The sequence below is a fragment of the Lepisma saccharinum genome, chromosome 17 (assembly GCF_977018435.1).
Source record: "Lepisma saccharinum chromosome 17, izLepSacc3.1, whole genome shotgun sequence".
In the NCBI taxonomy this organism is placed as follows: Eukaryota; Metazoa; Arthropoda; class Insecta; order Zygentoma; family Lepismatidae; genus Lepisma; species Lepisma saccharinum.
In genome coordinates this window covers 27746323-27767047 of record NC_139245.1, presented here as the reverse complement: position 1 = coordinate 27767047, position 20725 = coordinate 27746323, and the positions used below count along the sequence as shown (strand labels likewise).

At 35.6% G+C, this 20725-nt stretch overlaps 1 protein-coding gene across 2 annotated transcripts in view; it reads left to right on the top strand.

The window, feature by feature from the left end:
- Positions 1-778: 778 nt before the first annotated feature.
- The window catches only part of Cwc25 (CWC25 spliceosome associated protein homolog), a 33898-nt gene continuing 13951 nt past the window's right edge, over positions 779-20725 (top strand). For both annotated transcript variants that reach the window (XR_014443593.1, XM_083139221.1), the window contains exons 1-6: positions 779-1011; positions 2507-2679; positions 4364-4539; positions 10121-10281; positions 12518-12862; positions 20284-20585. Coding sequence is in view for 1 of the 2 variants with exons in the window: in XM_083139221.1 (XP_082995347.1) it covers positions 994-1011; positions 2507-2679; positions 4364-4539; positions 10121-10281; positions 12518-12862; positions 20284-20585 (1175 nt within the window). In the remaining variant the exon portion in view is untranslated. The remainder of the gene's footprint in view (positions 1012-2506; positions 2680-4363; positions 4540-10120; positions 10282-12517; positions 12863-20283; positions 20586-20725) is intronic.

The following is a 20725-nucleotide window of genomic DNA, read 5'->3' as shown; positions in this document are numbered from 1 at the left end:
ATGCCGGGTATGTGGATACCTCTGATTGGTTTATATTAACGGAAGTGAAGTAGTAGGACTTATGACACATTCGGTCACCAAACGTTCATTCTTCCGCATCATAATTTTTTCCCAAGGCTGTATGCTGTCGTCTTGTATAGCAAATATGTTAAAATTTGAATTGTTTCATGTTGCAAACTTAAAAAAGTAGGAAAAAGAATAACGTCTGACGAATGTGACATTAAAAGCTTGTAATTATTTAAAGCGTAAAGGAAACGAAATCGCGCCTCAATTTTTGTTAGGGAGATAATTTGTATTTTTTCTTTGCAAATTTATGTTTTATTTGAGTCAGTGGAAATAATAATAATAGATGTTGAATCGTTGATTTGATTTTAGTGTCTCGGCCGTAGGATTCTATGGTAGGATTGAAGGGGACAGGGACATGGACGTCCGCAGGAATTTTTCCAGGGAGGGGCAAGGAAGGTATTTTTTTCCAGGGGGGCAAACAAGTCACATTTTCCCCAAAATAGTGTAGTTCCCTAAAAAAAACATTGCATAAATTTGAATTTATGATGTTAATGCAATAATTAACACATATTAATGTGGCTAAAATGAAATTATATGAGTGAAATACATAATTTTTGGTGGACTTTCATTTTCCAGGGAGGGCCACGGCCCCCCTTCCACACCCCTTCCGGACGCCCATGGACAGGGACAAACTATTAAATAAAATCTTTGGCCAAACTGATTTCCACCACACAGAATACTGAATAGTTACAAATCACCTTAGCTCACAGATTACAGCCAGCTCTTCCTCTGCAAATGCAAATCGAAAGCAAAGAATTCATGACGGAATAAGATACCCATGTGGAAGTTATGAGTTTATTTTCATTTTCCAAGCATATATCGTACTTACGTGAGAATGTTTATAAAGTGCGTATATCAAAATTTATGTTGTCACAATAAAAATCGTTGAACTTAGCAGCCATAGCTTGAATTCCATTGAAGTTCAAAATGGGAGGTGGAGATTTGGTAAGTGATATTAAGTGCAGATTTATTCGATTTTAATCGCGACTATTTCTAATACAATTACTGTTGCATCAAATAATTTACAGTGGAAAAATGCACGTAAAATATCCTTCGATATTCACTGAACAACTTGTGTACTTTCAACTACGATGTCAATGAAAATTCACTTTTAGTTCAATTTTCCCCTCTCCCAGTTAACTTATTTATATTCTGTCCTTGTTCATCATGCTTTCTGTATGTCTATAGTGATTGTGGCAATGAGGAAGGATGACGAATTTATGGAAGGAACAAATCAGGAAAGCCCATTCCTAACCCAGGATTCGAACCTAGGACCTCTGGGTTCATCGTAGTATGATGCTATGCTAACCACTCTGCCCAGACTCTGATGCACAGCTACCATGACTTAGTACACTTCTAGAACAAATATCTTGTAACATATTAGAATTTCATCCCATCCATATGCTAGCATCATAGTATGTGATACATATTGTCTGGAGTTAAACCAAAATATCTGTTATAACCAAAACACATTTCTTCAATTTTACAGGGGAAAGTACTTACGGAACTGAGTTTCTGTAGACTTTTGAAAGGTCGTGGAAGTGTTTTCTCCCTTCGTTCAATTTATTTGGCTGGTAAAACATGTAATTTTCAACATTAATGTCTCTGCGATGCACAAAAGCTCTTGCCTCCATTACCTTCGACTATGTGAACCAAATGTTCTGTGCATTCAATGACGTAACCCCCAGTAAGTGTTTCCAATGATGCCATTGTTTCCCAGAACATGGCAACTATGTTTGCCTAACCTAACCTTGCCATGCATGGTTCGTGGGGCTATTTATGAATGGTTTGTGGGGTTTTGGAACCTGGAAAAAAATACAAAATCTGTAACACGAAAGTAGGAATTTTTTGGTTAAGAAGGTTGAAATACTGCATACCCACATGTGATAGACAACGCTAGTCAAGATTTGCTCGCAATATTGTGTGTAAAGAAAGCGAAAAAGCAACGAACAATAAATACTCATAAAAAATTGAAGTTATTTCAGTGAAAGAAGCAAAATCCCACCTTAAACAATGTTTCGCAATGCATAATAAGTAAGTACGAATGTAAAAAATGACGAAATTGACGAATGAAATGTGTTTTGGCTATTAACAGACTGGTACTGACTTTCTTTACTTCACAATAATACATCTCCGCCAGCTGAAAACAACAGAAAATGGTCATAAACAACTATTCATAAACCTTGGAAAATGTTTCACTTTGTTGAGGAAGTACAGAGGGTCAAGGTACCGATAATTGGAGGAATTCTACTATGTTTTAATACGGTGAAAATGAGATAGACGAGGACATTTTTGTAACAGTTTTCCTAACTGGGGAAAACCATCGCCCACTCATTCACATCCGATTCATTACACCATCTCTTATAAAGATGCTGACCTGTATAATTCCAAACAGCTTTGTGTAGCATGTAGTTTTGTTGAAATGTTTTTTCTTTCTCAGAATTTGAAGAAGTCATGGCATCCTTCGACGATGAAAAATATGGAGAAGGTGTGGAAGGCAGAACAAAAACATGAACAAGAGAAGAGGAAGATTGCAGAACTACAAAGGGAGATAAGAGAAGAAAGGGCGAGGGAAGAAATACGAAAATATGCAGAAGACCAAGGAGTAGTAGAGTAAGGTTCATTCCACATCATATCAACACACTTTTCATTCAAATTCTACTTAACCATTTCAGATTTTGATGAGTTTGCTTACACCTTTAAGGATGAAGAGTCTCAGAATCTTAGGTTAATATATCAACTGGGTTAGGAGTTAACAAATTTTGCCAAAAAAGAAAAAATCAAATTACATTTAAAGCTCAAGTCGAAGATTGTTTATTTAGTCCACTTTATCCACAGATAGGGCAGAGCTACAATTTAAAGCAGGATATGAACCAACGTGTGTGTATTGAAAATGGGACATATTGATTACATAGTTTCCATCAAAAAGGCCCTAAAATTCAAGTAATTGAGGCAGAGATATGGAAAGTACTCATTTTGTAGCCCCCAAGGGCTGTCATATCATATCTGACATAGTTCCATAAGCACCATTTGTACATTTTTTGTGCCTATTTGTTTGTCACAAATTTATGTAACATCAGAAGTGAGAAAGCGTTTCTTTTTTTTACCTGTAAATTTTAGAAACTTGCAGCTATGATAGGACAGTTTCATATCTCCATCTATCAGCCATAAAGCGTGGTTCAAATCAAAATAGGCAAACATAAGAAAGTGAGATTGCCACTCAAGCCTCTCCATCATTAAGCGATGATAAAATGCATTCAGAATATAAGATAATGCAAATGAACATAAGAAATATGATAATTATATTGCTGTTTATAGCGCTTGATTAATTGTAACAGAATCAATGTCTCAAGAAGAAAAGTAGGATAATCTGTGGACTATTATTACCACAGTTAACAATAGTCGACAGATGTTACTTCTGAATAGAACATATTAAGCAGCATTATTTGTATTCACTTTTCTTTCATACTCAAGTGGTCATATTTTTATTTTCTTGGTGACAGGTAGGACCAAGATAGCTAAGCCAATAGTTATACCAATGTACCCAAATCATTAATATTTAACTGACTTTAGCACCCCTACCCAAAATTACTTCAAACTTGAAAAGTAGGTTAGGGTTGTTGATTTTAAGAAAATATTTTGTTGTGAAGTACCCATATATTGTAAATGTCTTTAAGTGCCATTCAGTCATAGAATGTTCCTGAGTGGACAAATGTAAATTTGCACCTAGAGAAATGAGAAAGCAAAGAAAATTATTTATTAAATATGCTACTGATCTGAATTGAGCAACATTAAATAAAATGTTATTTCAACAGTCCTGACAAAAATATAACATTCAGACACTGGATGAATGTGTTTTTTTACTTACTTTTCTGCAAACAATGTTAGCTACTAATTATTTATTGAAGATCAAAATAATTGCCGAATAATACATACCTAAATGTCCTTTAGTACAGATATAAAGTTTGGATGAGAAATCATACTGGTATCGGAATCAAAGTACAAACCAGTTTTGTGCATTCCTTAGTGGGATTCGAATCCTAGATATTATATACAATAACCAAATCTAATATCCAAATCTTCCCTTCATCCCTAGTGCAAACATATTTGAAAATAATTGAAGAAGCTATACCCAAGAAATATGGTTTCTGGTTTTTGATAAGGTTTTTGAGTTGTCTTAAGTTTATATTTCTGATATAGATTGTTTTGTTATGTAAAATGTTCAGTGTTACTTCATTAGGCCAGCAGGATACAGAATGCATTGTATATTATTCCAATAATATTTTTCTTCCTCTAGGAAAAAAGATAATATGAAATTGGATTGGATGTATAGAGGGCCAGGCAATGTCATTGACCGGGAAGCATACCTGTTGGGTCGTGCCGTTGACAAATCATTTGAGCAGTTCCAGCAAACTGACAAGTCTGAAGAAAAGGGTCCAAGACCATCGTCTTCCAAAAATTCTATTGAATATGGTGAGTGAAACTATCTTAGGAGTCGTATCACGTATGTAAATGAAACCAAACTCCGTGGTGCAACAGCTCTGATGCCCAGGGGCTGCCAAGAGGCTATTTTTATTCACCTGCTACTTCTTCTTTTCAATTACTTCCCAAATTGTCCTTACAGTGCTTGGTCAGCATCGAAATTTGGGGGAGTTCCCACCAGAAACAAACCACTCACACCAAAGATAAGAGCACCAGCACCATCCATTTGGCATGTGGGAGCCCATATTAGCATACATATTCATAATTATTTTTGTGTTGTACAGTCACGGACACTGCCGGCTTGTACCGATTCCATTGAAAGTCAATGTATTCATTACAAGCTGGCAGTGTCCGTGACTGTACAACTATGTGTAGCAGATTTAAATGTCAAACTTGAGGTTGGTGGGTGCAGCTGTTACCAAATTTCTTGAATCGCAGAACAATTTTCTGAAGAGAAGTTTGTCACAGAGAACTATATTTCAGTGTGCATTTGTGGCTGTTTTTATTTATTGTCCAAGTTCTTTAGTCAATATTTTATCATGTCATAGCTGAATGTTGATCTAAACTTTAGTTTTTCAGTGCAGGTGGGCTACTTTGATCTACAATACTTGCTTGCTATCCTTGCCTTTTCAGAGCCTTAGTGATCTGGTCGGTAGAGCCTCTGACTGCCATGTGGGAGACCCTCATTTGATTCCCAGGGTGGGTGATATCTAGGTGGAAATTTTTCTGATAGTGTCCTACATGAAGATACTTTTTTTTTCTGTAATATCGGCCCATGAGGATGAAACACGTACACCCAATAAAGGCGATTCTATTATTGTGGGACTTGCCCAGCTTCTATTCCATGGATACTTGGGGTATAAGGTAGCTGGAGCATGGTGTTGATCATCTACAGTGTGGCCGATATCACGAATGTGTGGTGCTCAGTTGCCCTGGGAGACGTGCTTTTCGGCGACTTCAACCTCTCTATTGACTGGCAAGACCCTGAGAATGGAACAGCAAAGTGTACGAACGACGCATGGTTTATTGAAACTCTCACCTGTGGTTTAAACCTGAAACAACGTAATTTGTTCAACACCAGGAAGGACAGCAACCTGGACTATGTTCTGTCCATCCTAAACAAAATTAGTATCATACCACGTAAGAACCTCCTGACCTCCGACCACGACAGTTTGGATGTTACTATTCTCATCCCCCCACCCCCTAGAAGAGGTCATTGCCCCTCCATCCAGAACAAACACTACCTGTGGAACTGAACGCCGTGGGAGGAGATAAGACTTTCCCTCGACTCCTTTCCCTGGGTCCTTTTGGAAGATGGAACCGTCGACGAGGGAGCTGACCTATTTACAGGTGTCACTCAAGCAGCAGTGATGGACCACCTGCCTACAGGAAAAATGTCTTCTCGTAGATTTCAGTGTTGGTTCGACTCCGAAGTGTAGGATGTACTGGCCAACAAGACACGAGCATGGCAACTTTGAAAGGACTTCCCGAGTGAACACACGCACAACACCTTTGCTGCTCTGCGACGGCACTCAAAGTATCTTCTTCAGAAAAAATACAAGGAACATATAGATAATATCACTACAACAATCCCGGAAAACCCAAGAAACTTTTTTAATCTAATAAACTTAAGAAAAAGTAACAGTAGGATTCCAGCTGAAATTACACATGATAGTGAAAGTGCGATAGGGGACCGAAGGACAGAACTCTTGAACGCTTATTTTCTCAGTAACTTCTGCCCGCCGTCTTCCCTTGCAGCGTTGCCAAACATGAGACCAGTCTGTTCCTCCTCTCTAACAACGCTTGTCACTACACCCGATGAGGTGAAGAATCTATTGTCTCTTTCAGCTCACCGTGCCCTAGGACCGGACGATATCAACACCATGTTCCTCAGGAGAACTGTGCTATCCCCTCTCCATTCTCTGGAAAAGATGTTTCTCGGAAGGCATCTTTCCTCACGCTTGGAAACAAGCTAACATGACACCGATTCACAAAAGTGGTAACAAAAATCTTGTTTCATCTTACAGACCAATCTCCTTACTCTCTCCTCTGTCCATTATCTGTAAAAAAGTAATCAAAGACAGACTGTACAAATTTATTTCTCCTTACTTAAGCTTTCACCAACATGGTTTTCTTCCTGGTAGCTCCTGTCTTACAAACCTGTCTGTTTTTCTATCACATGCTTTGAAATGTATTTCAAATAATTCACAATTAGATGTAATATACTTTGATCTGGCCAAAGCCTTTGATACTGTTAGTCATAGTCTTCTCTTTCACAAATTATGCAATAGATTCAACATTCATGGCAAATTTCTAACCCTTCTTGCAGATTATCTTAGTGATTGCCAACAACATGTCGTTTTTGCAGGACCTGTTTCTAACTTTCTTCCTGTCCTCTGGAGTTCCACAGGGCAGTGTTCTAGGACCTCTCTTGTTCATATTATTCGTTGACGACCTTGCCGACCATCTCACAGCTCCCTCTAGTAGTTAACTTCTTTTCGCAGATGGCCAGGGCTCGAAAAATCCCGGTCGCCATGGCGACTAAGAATTTCAGCCTGGCGACTGTGATATTTTGCTGTAATATGTACGAAATTTTGATGATTCTAAGTTCAAATTGCAGTACAGCGTAAGTTAGGATTTTTTTATCAACGTTGTGAACATTCCATAGAGTTAGTAACATTTCTTACCCTTTGTCCCCTAACACCCCATTTCCTGCTTTCTCAAATAATTTAGCGATGTTTTGAATACCGTGATGCTCAACATCTTATACAGAGTGTTACAAAAGTCGCACGACCCAAAGTTTGGAAATGTATATCATGAAAACTGTAAGATATATTTACACCGGGTTTTCTGCATTATAAAGTCTCATCCATTGAGATGTTTTTCAATGCTTAAAATGATCAGTTCATTCCGTACAGAAAATTATATAAATTAATAACTGACGGAAAGCAGCTTTCAAATTTTTCCAGAAATGAACTTCTAAGTGAGAAAAATATGTAAGAAATTATTGAAGGGTCGTAATTAGACATTTGATGACTGATGCCATGTCAGTCTGTCATTTGCGACCAATATTGGTCATGTGCAACATTTGATGAATTTTTGACTGGCGATTTTATGGGTGAGTGAAAAAGTGCCATTTTTGGGACATATCTCCGTATGTGGCAACACTAGCAGGTCGAAATATTGCCAACAGTCGCATGCAACATGTGTCTAAGTATTGGCTATACATTTACGTGAAAAATCAAGATTTTGTGCAGAAATTGGACTCTTGAGAGAATCCTAGGCTGCCCCTGGTTACATTGAATTCTCTTCGCTCACTTTAGCCGCTACTGTGCCTGATTTTTTAATTAATTCAGCATAGAGTATTCTTTGGAGCAGTGCGTGTGCATTGCTGAAGAGTATTTTACTACTCATTCTTACACTCATGTGCAAGAGGTTTTCCAATAAAAAATGCCCTGCTTCTGCTGTACCTCACAAAGCAACTGTTTTACAAACAAACACCAACAAATGATCCCACAAATTGTTTAAGAGTTGGTATTTATTGTTGAAAATTAGTTCTCAGATGTTTTCAGCAAATTAACAATGTTTTTTTTAAAATAATGTCATTGCTTTTATTTAGATAAATGCTAACATAAATTTATGAACCCAGTGATAACCTACAGGATTAGTTTAGTGCATAAAACCCGGTGTAAATATCTCTTACGATTTTCATGATATACATTTTCAAAGTTTGGATTGTGCAACTTTTGAAACATACTGTAGTATGCACAATTGTTAGTAGGTGGTTTCCTGGCACCTAGCTTTGAAGAAAATTTTTTGAGCACTGCAGATGACTGTAAACTTTTCAGAGAAATCTCCACTTCAGACGATACTCATCTTCTTCAGAATGACATATCAACATTTACTTCCTGGTGTCTGACATGAGACCTTACATTACATCCTGACAAGTGTACTGTTCTCACTATCTCTCTCAAGGAAAATCTGTTAAAGTCATCTTACTCCATCTCTTAAAAGCTCACATTTGAGGAACAAATTTTAGGCACCACAAAAAAGGCCAATGCGTCTCTTAGGTTTACTCTACCGTTTCACTGAAATTAGTGACATCTCAACCCTCCCCTTGTACTTCAAATCATTAATTTCCCCAATAATAGAATACTGGTCTCCCATCTGGTCCATGGCATGTCCCACTCAGCTCTCTAGAATCGATTCAGTCTTTCACTTCTTCCTTCATACTGGTAATGTGCTAATTGCTCACAATCGAATATCAACTAAAGGTTAAAAGATGAAAAATCAGTAACTTACGTGTGTGAGCATGAGATTTGTCAAACTACGTTTCGAAGGTTATACTACCTCCTTCAGGTTGAAGCGATGTTTTCAGACACCTGTCATGGTGCCTCGTCGAGAAAGTGTTGGTTGAGGATTTAGGTCAAAAGGTATAGGAAAAGACACTTACCAAAAAGATGATGTAAAATACCCCGAGCACCGATCGGCAGTTCGCCTTCAGCAGCTTCAGCAGTGTCTGAAAACATCGCTTCAACCTGAAGAAGGAGGTAGTATAACCTTTGAAACGTAGTTCGACAAATCTCATGCTCACATACGTAAATTACTGATTTTTAATCTTTTAACCTTTAGTTGACTTCTTCCTAGCTATAGTCCATTAGAGGGTTTCCTCATTACGCAATTTTTCATCTCCGCATCTCTTGTCTTTTCTTAACTTACAAACTGCTTATCAGCTACGTTTGCAGAATGATTTCAGTTATTTATACAAAATTGTCAATGGCAAAATCCGCTGCAACACGCTTCTTGAGGAATTCCACTTTCGAGTACCTATGCACACAACACAAGATTATTTTATACAAAAAAAAAAAAAAAAACTAGACTAGAAATTCATAAAAGATCTCTCTTTTACAGACCTGCAACACAATACAATGATCTCTACCCAAGTATTGATATATTTTCCTCCAAGTTTGCCTTTCTTTCTTCTATCAGAAGAAATAATATCACATAGTGCCATCTTTTACTTTTTTTTTTGTTCATTTGCTATTCACTTTTATGTTATTTTCTTAGTCTTAATTAGTTTTATTTTTTTGCTTATTATTATTGCTTTTTCATTGTTGACAATTTCAGTGTAAAATGGCCACCTGTACTGTATCTGGAATTTTGTCAATAAATAAATAAATAAAATGGAAAGAAATTAACTGTATTTTAAAAAAGTGTACATATTCTGAATTGTGGTAGTAAGTTGGTAAAATTATTTTCAAATTTGTAACCGTGCATGTATACATTATCAGCATTTACCAGTAGAGTAATAATTAATTAATCAGGCCCACCCCATACTCTCATATTAAGATTTAAATACAAGTAGACAATACACTAAAAAATATAAGATAAATTAAACCGTGCACACAATTAAGAATTATTTAAAGAAATTTAATAGACAATAATGTAGAAGATAACGAAACAAACTTACTACTTCATAACTGTGATTCTTTTTTTGGTAATTTTTACCAGTTTCATGAAAAAAAAAATCGGATTTGAAGAACACACGTATAATGCTTTTTATTTCTTTCAGATTGTATCCCAGCTTCAATCTTCTCATCAGCCGGAAGTGAACAAGTGGACGTGGGTCGAAAGTTACAGGAAGATCCTTTATATGTAATCAAGAAGAAAGAAATTGAAAGCAGATCAAAAATATTAAGTAACCCTATCAAAATGAAACAACTCCAGAAATTGGTAAGCGTATTTGTCTATTCGTAAAGTAACTGCTAGATAAGTTGTGAAAATGTGTGCTGATATGTGTGGTCAGTGCATTAGATCCCATTACTACTGTTATCTAAGCTTTCTAGACTGCAGTCCACTAGTACTTCTTTTCAAGTAGCCTCCAAGCTGTGTTCGCGATGTTGGACCAATACATACATTTTGCAGGATCTCAAGAAGAATCAAATACAGGACAGTTCACATCAAAGACTAAAGGTAGTGACCACTTTGCTATCAAAATTATTTAAATGTGTAGAGTTGTTGCATTCTTACTATCTTCAACAGTTAAAATTGTTGCACTCTTCAGGTATTGATATCAGAGTGGGAATTGAATAAAAGTGTTTGATTTATTATTGGCTTAGCCGTAGAAACAAAGAATGCAAAGTTCTGAAACAACTTTACGAAGTTGTTAGTGTTCATGTATCAGTGTCAGAATTAGTGGTAATCAGTAAGGGTATCTATATTGGTAATGATTTATTAGTAATATAATTAAGCCTTGTTTCCATATTAAAAACACTAAAGTTGCTGACCAAGGTAGTTTATTAAGATTTAAAGACACTTTACATGTAATGTTTCTATCCTCTATCAGGGTCGCATTTTTCACGAATGCACATTGGATTTGCAACTGGCAAGTTATTAGCCAATTACCGCCAAGGAGTGGAAGTGGCGTCATGACGAACGTGTCACCTCCAACTTTCATGTTGCAGTACTGGACGACCTACATGTTTCAGCAATGTAAATTTATATTTAAAAAACAAAATACACTAAAACTTCTTTTTACTGACATCTGGAGCAACTTTCTTCCATTCCTTGCCAAGATGGTAAATATCATACCTAAGTTTATAATATATTCCAGGCTTCCTCCAGTTACAGTAATCAACTGACTGAGCTTTGATTTCACTAATATTGACACTTTTCATAGCTCTATTGTGAAGCTATAACACGTTTAAACTTCAATTCTGTCGAAAGAATGGTGACTTGAGGAGGTGAAAGCGACCTTGAAGAACCCTCGCTCGCCTTGCAGTTGCAGCAGATGACGTCAACATGTTTCTCCCTTGTGATTGGTTGAAAATTGACTGGTTGTGAATCCCATGTGCATTTATCAGGGTCTTCCTCAGACGAAGAACTAAACTAAACTAAGAAAGAAAAATTACATTACATGTAAAAGTGTTTTTAAATATTAATAAACTACCTTGGTCAGCAACTTTAGTGTTTTTGATTGATTAGATTTGTTTTACTTTGCTTTTCTTCCACTTTTGGCTAATCGCAAAGATGAGAATGAGTGATGATATGATGAAATTGATGAAGGGACACTCGCAAAGAACACCCAGGCCTGGATTCACACCTACGATCCCTGGCATCATAGCATGCTCTCCACCAGAAAGGCCGTCTATATTGGTTTCAGTATCAGACGAAAGTGCTATTGCCTCAGACCTAATACCACTTATTCTGGCACATATTGTTTACTTTTAACACCATCGTGTGATTATACAAAGATACTCTGTCAGTTTTAATTACATCATGCTTAGAACAGTAGATGGTGTGCTGTTCTCATGTAAGTGAAGAACTAACAAATGTTGTTTCTGAAGCCTTATTTTCAGAACCACACATTTATGATGAATAAAAAAATCAAGATTTTGGGATCAAAATGGCATTTCAGTGTTAAAATGGTGAATATAACCCCAAATTTGATTTAAAAACTATACTTATTTCACAAAATAAACTCTCCCCTTTTAATAGTACAATTATGTAATTGTCAGAGTATTGAGTTTATTCCTGTGTAAAGGAGTTCATTTTTGCTTCTCAAATATTTATAGCTGAGTTAATCAATTTTCTGTGATTTGGTTAATTCACAGGATAATTCAGTCTTTAGAAAGTGTCATGTTTAAGAGCTTATTTCGCATTTTGCATCTGACAAAGCATGGTAGGAAAGTGCACCTCGCACATTTCAAGAACATGAAAAATGAGCGTCATGTGTGTTACATCACATTTTGTGTTTCTGTCAAAAATGAATTATGCATGCCTCTACCTATTTTTATAGTATGTACACTCCTGTTCCAATAAAGTTGACAGTTGACGAATGTGCCACTTTATCTGAATAGGTTACCAAGGAAGTTACTGTGCTGCATACATTAAAATGGATAAATTTCTAGGTTTGTTGCATAACATTTTTGTAACTTTGATCTCCCAGTTAAGACTTTTTGTTTTGCAGTTAAAAGAAGAAAAGAAACGTAAAGAGAAGAAGAAAAGCAAGAAACACAAGAAAAGGAAGAAGCAGAAGAAGAATAAATATCAGTCTTCTGACAGTGACAGTGATTCTCATGACAGTGATACTGTTACGGAAAAAGACCTCGACAAGCTGTTAGCTGCCAAGTATAACAAACTGAAGGAAAAGCTTAACAGAAGCGACATGGTGGATTTGAAAAAGAAAGTTCTCTCTGATAGTGAAGATGATGATAGGTACAATAGTACAAAATCTCACAGGAGATCGAGGAGGAATAGCAGTAGTTCTAGTGAAGAAAGTAATAGGAACTATCATAAGCCATATGGTTTAGTGGTAGGTTGTTTTCGTTAACCTTCTATAGGGTGGCCCCAAAAAATAAGTAACGAAAATACTTCGATAATGCTTTTGCTTAACTTTTTGGCCAACCTGTATAATGATAGTTCTGTTTTTGTGTAAGTAATGTTGCGAAGACTTGGTAATGTTACAGAACATGAGCTTTACTTGCCTCTAGGCCAAATGTTTTAATGTTTCTTATTAATTTTTGTGATATATGTTGCAGTTCATCTTAAATTCCCTACTGTGACAACAGTAATCAAAGTTAGTAGGCAAATGTGACTTGATTATGCAGTCAACATAATTTTTTTTTACTCTTCTGTAAAGTTTACATTGTAAATTCCAACAATGTGTTGTTTTATGTTTGTTATGTTAACGTGAAAAACATGGCTGCTCTGTTTGAAGTAACTTATACTTCAGACACTAGTTTTCAAAAAAATACAGAATACTTACATTTTCTAACACTAATTCTGTAAAGCAATTTTTTATTTGATACCTGATCACATGTTAGCTTAAAGTTTTATCTTGAAAAGATTCATTTGCAAGCTAGGACAGAAATTATGAAGTTCTGTATCTTGTGGTAATTATTATGCATAATTTATTCTTTCCGATGACTGACCTCTAATAGTACAGGTCCAATTTTTGTTTCCAAACTTGCCAAACATAAATAAACTTTTTAGCTTCTCTGTAAATCTGTAGATTTCTTCTCTTCTCAAGTACAGTATACGTTATTGAAAATTAAGTAAGTTGACCTTTTTTATTGGCACTCGTAGTTTCAGTTGCATTATGAAGCTTGTCTGGTAGGTAAATTCATCATGTAACATTCATATACTATGTATATTTTCATTTTCTTGTTGATATACTGGCTGCTCGCAAATGCACAAGTGCATTGAGTGATTGGCTCATGAAATGGTTCCACTTTTGTGTCTCACCTAGGCATGATTGTTTCTTTCTCATTGTGTTTTCATCTAATCGTCTGCCATCCTCATCATCATGATTATCCTCAAAATGTCAGAGAAGCAAGTTAAAATAAGTACAAATATGAAAGCAAGAGAAACTTTGAATATTTGAACCAAAACTTCACCAATTTCAAGTGCAATGGTGGAAATAATAGCCAACCTCCATGGCAGAGCGGTTGCACAGTATGCTACAATACCAGGGGCTCAGGTTAGAATACCATATGGTCATGGGTGTCCTTTGTGAGTATTACTTCATCAATTTCATCACTCTTCTTCATGTTCGCCATTAGGCAAAAGTGACAGAAAATCTATGCTAAATAACAAAATCAAATAAGCTAATAAAGGGCCTCCTGGTGGTAGTGGTAATGTTGCCATGTAATTAGGGGTCCTGGGTTTGATACCCGAAGCAGGCATATAGTGGTTCGGATCCCACTTTAAACTGTAGGTCCAGTCCAAATTAAACTATCTGTTCATAGAAGTGAAGTTAGAAAAAAATTAATAATAATACTAGAGCGTATAGAAGGAATAGTGTGGGCACTGCCTGAGTTGCCGTGGTCCACTGCCTAGATGGCAGTGGTGATGTTTGAGATGGCACGGAAGATGCTCGCGTTGCTTACATAACTAACTATATAAGAAACAAAAATGCATGTTACTTACGTTTGGAGAAGAGCTCTGCCGCTGGATAGTTTGGAGAATTTTTGAGGTGATTTTGCTGTCTTCGAGGCACTTAATTCCTTTCTTATCTCCTTGGTGCGGAAAAAAAATCGACATTTCAGATAGTGAAATATGAGTTTAGGTAGCATACGCAGCACATGATCTTCACAGCATTCTAATTGCGAAGTTTTTACAGCAATTATATTTAAATTCTCCAAACACTCAAAAAATATATCACCCCATAAACTATTAGCACATGATAATTTTTCTGCAACAACTTCTTCCACTCGTAATAGCACAGCATAAACACTTTTCGATGCATAGGTAAGGTATTTACAGCCGTCGCCCGAACCATAGTCTTGGATTAGCGTAAGTGAGGCAGGTACATTAGTTGGTTCCTCGTGCAGAAAAGTTGTACACAGTTTACAATCCATCACTTTTGAAATATACCGCACTATGTATCCTGTCAAATTATACACCAAGTATTATTTACCAACACTTTGATCATTTAAGTTCGGTATGTTGTTTTCCCAGTCCGGTATTTGAATTTCATCTTCAAGTGGTTAAGTGGTAGAATAGGCTACAAAGCCTTAACTTCGCCATGATAAACAAGACGCAATAAATAAATAAAAATAAACAATGGAAATTTTTTCCCTTATTTTATTATCAGCTTGCTTCTTCACCGAAAGATTTTTATGTTCGGTTGCTCTTGCCAGAGTTCGCATTTGATTAACAAAATACGTCAGAGGAGATTCAGTCCTGCATTCACAGTTTCCGCCCGAAAATAAAGCAAGTTTTGCTGGTACATAAATTGATTGCAAATATGTAAGTGCAGAAAATCCACAGTGGAGGGATGATCATCACAAGTGAACGACCGCAATATACCAAAATCACGTTCTAGGGGATCTTGATTAAATTTTCCTGTCAAAATGTACTTGTAATTGTTCTTCCACAAATATTCGGACACTTCTAAAGTACTTTCTAAAGTCACTCTTAAGGACTCTAGAGTTTTTTTCTGAAGCGAAGGAATTTCGATTATCTCTAAGGACAGCATTCCATTTTATTAAAGTTGTAGGTGCTTCTGATCCTTTATATAGTGCCTGTGCAGGAGTGAGTTTAATGCGTCAACCAGGCAGTTTAGGTCCCTTGTGAAATTTTCCGTTGTTTCACTGCCTTCTAACCCCTCTGCATTAATACTCCGATAAAATTTTATTCCATTAGCCACAGATCTGCTGAACAGATGCAGTGCGAGTCTTACATTCATTCATTGGAATGAATTAGAATCCAAATAAGCAGAGGTCACTTTGTGGCAAGCTTTCTTACCCGAAAATTCAGTAGATGAATCATGTTCATACACTTTTCTGAAAAATGAATAATCAACAATATCACCATTATAGTACACCTGCACTTTATCACTGCACTGCATTTAAATATATGTGGTGCGTCTGAAAATGCCGAAAGCTTTCTACTAGTCAGCTGGATTGTGTAGAGAGCACTTAAGATTGTTTCTGTTTCCGGAAATTCCTAAGCATTTCCATAACTTTTTGTTAGATTGGCTACCGTCAGATGTAAAACCAATAATTCTGACCCCTGCTTTTTCCAAGTGTATGATAACCTGGATAAGTATTTTTGTGAGAATGTCACCAGGGGTGGCAATCCTGCTAGCATATACTGCTATGGGTTGAATCCAATTATACGGAAAAGGAACAAACATAAAAACTAGAGCATGATTTGCTAATTGATTCTTGCTTTCGTCTGGAGTAAGATTTCCCAATTCAACAAAGCCGTCTATTTTTAAGGAATTCGAGTTAAACTTCCCTAAGTTTAACTTAATCAAAAATCAGCATTCCGCTACGCTCATTCTCATTCTTTTCACTAAAATAATGTGTTATAGCGTCGATGGCATGGGAATTTACGCCATAAGGCCATTTAAGACCCTTCACCAATTTTCTCAAGTGAGCTTCAGAAGGCAAAGGTAGCAAAGGTTTTTTCTTTAGCAATGCTATTGTATTGCTAGCATCCGCAGTGTGAAGCAAATCATCCTCTACTGATAAGCTTAATGATACATTGAGACGAGTACTTACTTCATTATCATCTGTCCGCAAGGATTGCCTTTTCATGGGAGATTTTCATTTCTTAACTGTCTTAGAGAGGTATTTGGGCATATTAGGAAATATATGAGGAACTGCTTCTGGTTTTAATTTCCACCTTTGTCGTGGAATTTCTACTGTTTCGCCATCCACTATGAACGAATCCACTTTCACTAAAAGGTCAGTGGAAAAATGAATATCACACACATTGCAATTATGACTTAGTTTTTAATCTTTTCTAGGGATGGCACTCTCCCATTTTGAGAAACCATTACTGTCTTTAGGTGGCCTAAAAAAATGTCTACTACCTGAAGAACAGCGGCCATATCCAGATCTAAAGTCGGGTACGAAACACGTAGGCATCTTGTAGTTTTCGCTTGCTGCTGTCTCAAACACAATAATAATGCGTTGAACACAACACAAACTAGTCTCAATGGATCAATCACAAACCTAACGACACTAAACTGATTAACGTAACAACGTTGTCATTAATAAAAGTACACAATGTTATTCTAGCACAACAAAACACAACGCTCTACATAAAGTGCGGCCGCACTGCAAGCAGAAGATGCTCGTCGCAAGCAAAGCTGCTGCCAGTATTTCGGTGGGGCACCACTCTATTCACTTGGCTTACGGGAAGAAACCGAAGTGCACACACTTTCTCTTCTATACGCTCTGATAATACTATAATCATTGGAAAAACTAGGAACTAGCTGCTTTTATAAATTTTAGATGTATATTTAATATTTAATAAATATTTTCTAAACTCAATTGTCAGAAATTACAATGATTATACTCATCCTAAAGTTCACATTGTATTTTAATGTATATTGTCTTGTACCTTTACATTTTATGTGTTATTTCATTATCATATTTTTATTTTAAATTTGTAACATATAGTTTTTCTTGTATGTACGCATTGCTTGCATTGTAGAATTATTTTCTTGTAGTTTACGGTTATTACAAGCATAAGAAAACAGTTTTTCGTTGTGACGTTTCAGGAGAACACACGCTCCCTTCATCAGACATTTATTTTAATTTGACAAAAGATACAGTTATAACAATGGTTAGCAATTTTTTAAACAAAAAGAATCCCTTATATAATGGGTGTTGTCAATGTTACATTGTTGTAATATAGCAACTTAACTGTGAAAAGAAGCAGTCTGTTTTATTTTTATTTCAGATAAAAATATGTTGATCACATTATTTCTTATTTAAAATTATGAATCCAAAATATCATCAGGTAATTCAAATTCATCATTGTTTTCACAAAGTTTCCTGATGTTTTCTGTTACATTAAATTTTAAAGATGATGGCTTACTCCATTTGTGAAAAAGAAAACTCCATTCTAGGAACTATGTTACTATGTTGCCATTTTCATTATTTAATTTATTCCAGTGTTCTTCTGCAATTAACGAAGCTTCCCAGACATTCAACTCTGTTTCCCGTCAATCTTGAGTATATAGAAATTTTTCAATTCGGAATGAAATTTTCAGTTGGTAGTGCTTATATACTCAAGGAAGATTTTGTGATTTCAATAGAAAAAGCACTGAATTTCTTAGATGATGAGAAAGAAAAGAGAAAATTACAGTCTCACACATGATGCTCTTGATGAATGGTTAAGTTTTGAATACAACAGAAGAAATAACAGAGGTCCAAAATACACAGAACGAGAGAAAGAACATATAGGGTTGGGGAAAAAAGTTCATAGTTTCAAGATCTGGTTGAGAGAAAAATACATTTTCTTAATAAAATCGAACAAGGAAAATAAACCTGTGCTTATCCGAATTAAGGACTATAAAGAAAAAATGGAAGAATGTTTCAAAGTAAACAATTTCACAGAAAGCTCTCAAAACTCTATAACTAAAATAATAAATGAGGTAAAGAAAGTAAATGAAAACAGTATCACGATACCAAGAGAAATTAAGAAAAAACTGATTGTCAAAAATTCAACCCTTCCGATTGCCTTTGTACTACCCTAAACTCACAAATCGGGAACTCCAATACGACCCATCATTGCAACTTTCACACATCCTGCGTACAAACTATCCAAATATTTAGTTGACAGGCTTGCTGTCATTAAACAACAAACACCATTCAGTGTTAAAAATGCATATGAAGTGAAACAGAAACTAAAAAATATTGTTTGGAATAATGAGTATCGTATTGCAATTTTTGATGTTGAAAATTTAAATTCTAGTGTCCCAATAGAAGGTGCCACAGATGCATTACACAGATGGCTTATTGAGATGAAGGTTAACCCATAGAATCTCCAATTGTTAATCAGTTTAGTGTGGATATCATACTCTAAATCAGATATGTAGATGATGTGCTAATTATTGCTAAAAATGAGAACACCATCATGGACGTATTTAAATTATTAAATGAATCACATCGTCTCATAAAATTCACTTGCGAACCCATGAATAACAATGTAATTTCTTTCCTTGATCTGAAAATTAAGGCAACTGACACAACAATTTAAACATCAGTGCATAGGAAAAAAGTAGCAGGGGAAAAATACATCCATGCCAATTCAGAACATTCTCGTATAACAATGGATAATATATTTTCATTTTTTTCCTGAGAGCACAAAGACTATGTTCTAATAATAAGGATATCAAAAATGAAGAAGAAAGGCTTTTTAATATAGCAAAAGAAAATGGCTTTCACACCAACAGAATAAACCAAATCAAAATACAAGTCTCAAGAAAACTAAAGGAAAAGAGAAATACAGACAAAGATGAAAAATCTGTTGAAAAGAAATTTGTGTGTATTCCATTCCACAAGGGATTCTCACATAAAATTGCAAAAATTTTTAGAAGATTTAATTTCAAAATTGTTTTTAGATCACCAAGAAGTTTAGAATATACATTTAATGAATTCAAAATGAGAAACTCTACCAGATGTGGAAACCACAGGAATATATAATATAAGTTGTTCATGTTCAAAGGATTATGTAGGACAAACAGCAAGGAAAATGGCAATAAGATGGCACAAACATGATTTGGACATTATAAATGTAAACCCAAAAAAGGTTTGTCAGCTCACATCATCCAAGAGAAACATTTGATTAAAGAGAGAAGGTTTTTAAAAAGATTGACGGGAAACATAGAGTTGAATGTCTGGGAAGCTTCGTTCATTGCAGAAGAACACTGGAATAAATTAAATAATGAAAATGGTAACGTAGATCCAGTATGGAGTTTTCTTTTTCACAAATGGAGTAAGCCACCATCTTTAAAATTTAATGTAGCAGAAAACATGAAGAAACTTTGTGAAAACAATGATGAATTTGAATTACCTGATGATATTTGGGATTCATAATTTTAAATAAGAAATAATGTGATCAAAAAAATAAAACAGACTGCTTCTTTTCACAGTTATGTTGCTATATTACAACAATGTAACATTGACAACATCCATTATATTAGGATTCTTTTTGTTTAAAAAATTGCTAACCATTGTTATAACTGTATCTTTGGTCAAAATATAAATAAAGAAGGGAGTGTGTGTTCTCCTGAAATGTCACAACGAAAAACTGTTTTCTTATGCTTGTAATAACCGTAAACTACAAGAAAATAATTGTAACATATATATCCTTACATGTGTGTACTGCTGTACTAAGGCTCATTAGCTGTTTTCAGCAGGATAATTCAAGCATAAATAAATTAATTATAATAATTTTAACTCTGAAAATTAATTTTATCTTGTCTTGTAGAAAACTGAGGGATCTCAACACATGAGGCAGGAAGCAAGACATCCTTCTGACTCTGCTCAAAGGAGAAGATCAAGATCTGTATCTCCACACAGGAGAAAACCATTGGGAAAACCAGAGAGGAATGAGAAGTGGTTGAAGCCGAAGAAGGAGAGGCTGACGGAAGAAGAAATGGAACGTAGAAGAAGGGAAATGATGGATAATGCATCTCAGAGGAATCAAGAACGAAAGCAGAATGTAGCCAGGTACAGAGAGGAGGATTCAAAGGAAGATAAGGAAAAATCATACTCGAAGGACTTCTTCAGGTGTGTTTCTGTTAGGGTCTTTTGGAACATAATTATAATATGAGGGTAAGTCAATATATAAGTTGCAAGAAGGGATAGAAAGAAAAGTTGTAATAGTTACCTGATGAAATGAGATTTATTTTTCAACGTAATCTCCATGA